The following is a 2,923-nucleotide window of genomic DNA, read 5'->3' as shown; positions in this document are numbered from 1 at the left end:
GTCTTGCCTCCCATTCCCTGTCTCTCTGTCCGCGATTCTCAGCGGGCGACTTCCTTTTTACATCCACGGCCACGTCGTTGACTAGCATCTCCCGAACAAAGACTGGGCGTTATAGGCAGCATCAAAGTTAAGACTATTTGAGGAACTCAGAGAAAACAGGGACAGCGATGGGGCTAGTGCTGGATGAGAAACACCGAGCCCTTCTCCTCTCTGCCCAGCGGTGCCACTCCTGCAGGAGCCCTGGTCTTTCTGCTTCCGACACAGGAAGATGAGAGCGATTCCACAGGTGGAGATCGGAGGCCGGCTGTGGGGACGCTCGCGGGGTGCACAACGCCGAGCTGAGGAGACTAAGTGGAGGCAGCCTGATCTGGGGGGGCGAGGGAGAAATGAGAGAAGGAGGGGGACGGGCACCGAGTGCGCAGAGAAGATGGGGGTGTGCGCCCATGGGGATCTGTGGAGGCGAGGCATTGGGGGTGCAAAATCAATAAGATAAACGGGCCGATCGCCAATGCAAAGCCAAAGGGGAGTAAGGAATAAAGAGGAAGAAAAGAATATTAAATCGCAGGAGAATGAGAAAATAAACCCGCCAAGGGGAGAGGAGGGGGCGAGGGCGCCCGTTACGGCTTGGGTGGGGTTGACAAGAACGGAGTACATTATGCAGTTCATTTAGTTAACAAGTGAAATAATGAGGAAGCGTGCAGAGTGAATGCCAAGAGAAAAGGCACAAAAACCCTATTGAGAGGCCCCGGCCGCTCCTGGCGTAGCCCATCACATGGCAATAGTCCTATTTAAGCGGCGCCGCCGGCGCCTTTCAGCACCACTAGTGCTGGCCAGCACCCCGCGCTCTCTGGGCGGCGCCCGCGGCAGCAGCGGAGGCGCCTCCAGCCCCGGCTTCAGCGGCGCCTCCGGCCTCCCCGGAAGAGGCAGCTGCGCGCGGCCGCGGCCCGGGCAAGTGCGTGGTGAGCCCCGAGGTCCGCGGGGCGCCGGGAGCGGGCTGGCGGCGGGGCGACCGCGCACCGGGGCCATGCCGCGCTCCTTCCTCGTGGACTCGCTGGTGCTGCGCGAGGCCGGCGAGAAGAAGGCGCCGGAGGGCAGCCCGCCGCCGCTCTTCCCCTACGCGGTGCCGCCGCCGCACGCCCTGCACGGCCTCTCGCCCGGCGCCTGCCACGCGCGCAAGGCCGGGCTGCTGTGCGTGTGCCCGCTCTGCGTCACCGCCTCGCAGCTGCACGGGCCCCCCGGGCCGCCCGCGCTGCCTCTGCTCAAGGCGTCCTTCCCGTCCTTCGGCTCGCAATACTGCCACGCGCCCCTGGGCCGCCAGCACTCGGCCGTGTCGCCCGGGGTCGCTCACGGCCCCGCGGCCGCCGCGGCCGCCGCCGCGCTCTACCAGACCTCCTATCCGCTGCCCGACCCCAGGCAGTTCCACTGCATCTCCTTGGGTAAGGCGGGGAGTGGGGAGGTGGGGCCGGGGAGGGACGGGACCGGGCAGACGAAAGCTGACTAGGCGGGCATGGGGGATGAGGACCCTGGGCGTTCTGCGGGCGATGAGGGCCATTTCGGGCCCCCGAGTGGACACTCTGGGCGGCGTGCGGCTGGAGGGACGGGACAGTACACGGGGAGGGAGGGTGAAGGTCCAGGCCCTGGCGGGGGCTCCCAGGACGAAACGAGGGCCGGGGCCCAGGGCGCTCCAGAAGGGAGCGCGGGGGCCGCGTGACTCCGGGAGTACCTGGGTCCCGAGGCTTGGCGGGGAGGCGCCCGCGGTTACGCCGCTGTGCATTGTGTTCGGGGCAAAGAGGCGGGTGAGAGACCAAAGACCCGGGATTCTGACGGCCGCCTACCGGAGGATCGGGCCCACAGCGAAGGGTCTGATCGCTTCTGTGTCTGCACCCCTACCCACTCCAGACAACAGCTCGAACCAGCTGCCCAGCAGCAAGAGGATGCGCACGGCGTTCACCAGCGCGCAGCTGCTAGAGCTGGAGCGCGAGTTCGCCTCAAACATGTACCTGTCCCGCCTGCGCCGCATCGAGATCGCGACCTACCTGAATCTGTCCGAGAAGCAGGTGAAGATCTGGTTCCAGAACCGCCGGGTGAAGCACAAGAAGGAGGGCAAAGGCAGCAACCACCGCGGCGGCGGCGGGAGTGCGGGGGCCGGCGGGGGCGCACCGCAAGGCTGCAAGTGCGCGTCGCTCTCCTCAGCCAAGGGTTCCGAGGATGACGACGAATTGCCCATGTCTCCATCCTCATCGGGGAAGGACGACCGGGATCTCACGGTCACTCCCTAGGCGCACGCCTCCCCGGGTCGCCCATCCCAGACACTCCCCGCGGCTCAAAGACTGGTCCTGGGACGCAGCACTGTTTCCCAGGCACCCACTGCCAAATGGCGGCCACGCACGGATTTGGCACGGCTTTGCGGAGGCCCCCGGCCCTGGGAAGCGCCGAGAGTTTGGCACACCTGACCTTGCTATCCCTACCCCGGGGCCCGCGGCCGTCCAAAGCGGACTCCGAGCTGTGCGCACACTGCACGCGCGCGAGTCCTTCTCAGCCACGCAGCACAGAGGCCCGGCCCAGCGCCCTGCTGGCCGCCGGCGCCTCCCCGCCCGCCCTCTCTGGACTGGCTCAGGCTTCCTCGCTTCCTCCGCTCTCCTCCACCCTGGGTCAAGCTCGGCCTTTGACGCCTCGGGTGCCCATTCGCTCCCCCTCCCCCTTTTACGTCTTTCCCTCCCCACCTCTTTCCTGCGGTGATTTATCCACGCTCCCACCCCCCCAGACACATTTATGAACGTCTGGGTTTTGTTTTTCTTTTCCTTTCTCTTCCGCTCCTCGAAGTCCAGTCGTCCCTCCATCAGACCTTGCTGTGCCCATGGCTCCTCTCCCACGAGCGAAATTGCCTCCCGTGGTATTCGTGTTGGGGAAACCGATTCACTTT

General features: G+C 65.8%; 1 protein-coding gene across 1 annotated transcript; it reads left to right on the top strand.

Annotated features, from left to right (window-relative positions):
- Positions 1 to 1,024: 1,024 nt before the first annotated feature.
- GSX1 (GS homeobox 1) lies at positions 1,025 to 2,279 on the top strand (the record flags this gene model as incomplete). Its single annotated transcript, XM_079721913.1, has 2 exons — positions 1,025 to 1,436; positions 1,900 to 2,279. The coding sequence occupies 2 exons, from the start codon at positions 1,025 to 1,027 to the stop codon at positions 2,277 to 2,279; spliced, it is 792 nt and encodes a 263-aa protein (XP_079578039.1).
- Positions 2,280 to 2,923: the final 644 nt, after the last annotated feature.

This window comes from Hyperoodon ampullatus (genome assembly GCF_949752795.1).
Source record: "Hyperoodon ampullatus genome assembly, chromosome: 16".
NCBI classification, from domain to species: domain Eukaryota; kingdom Metazoa; phylum Chordata; class Mammalia; order Artiodactyla; family Ziphiidae; genus Hyperoodon; species Hyperoodon ampullatus.
Note: the sequence above shows the minus strand (reverse complement) of the source record. Positions and strands in the feature narration are given on the sequence as shown.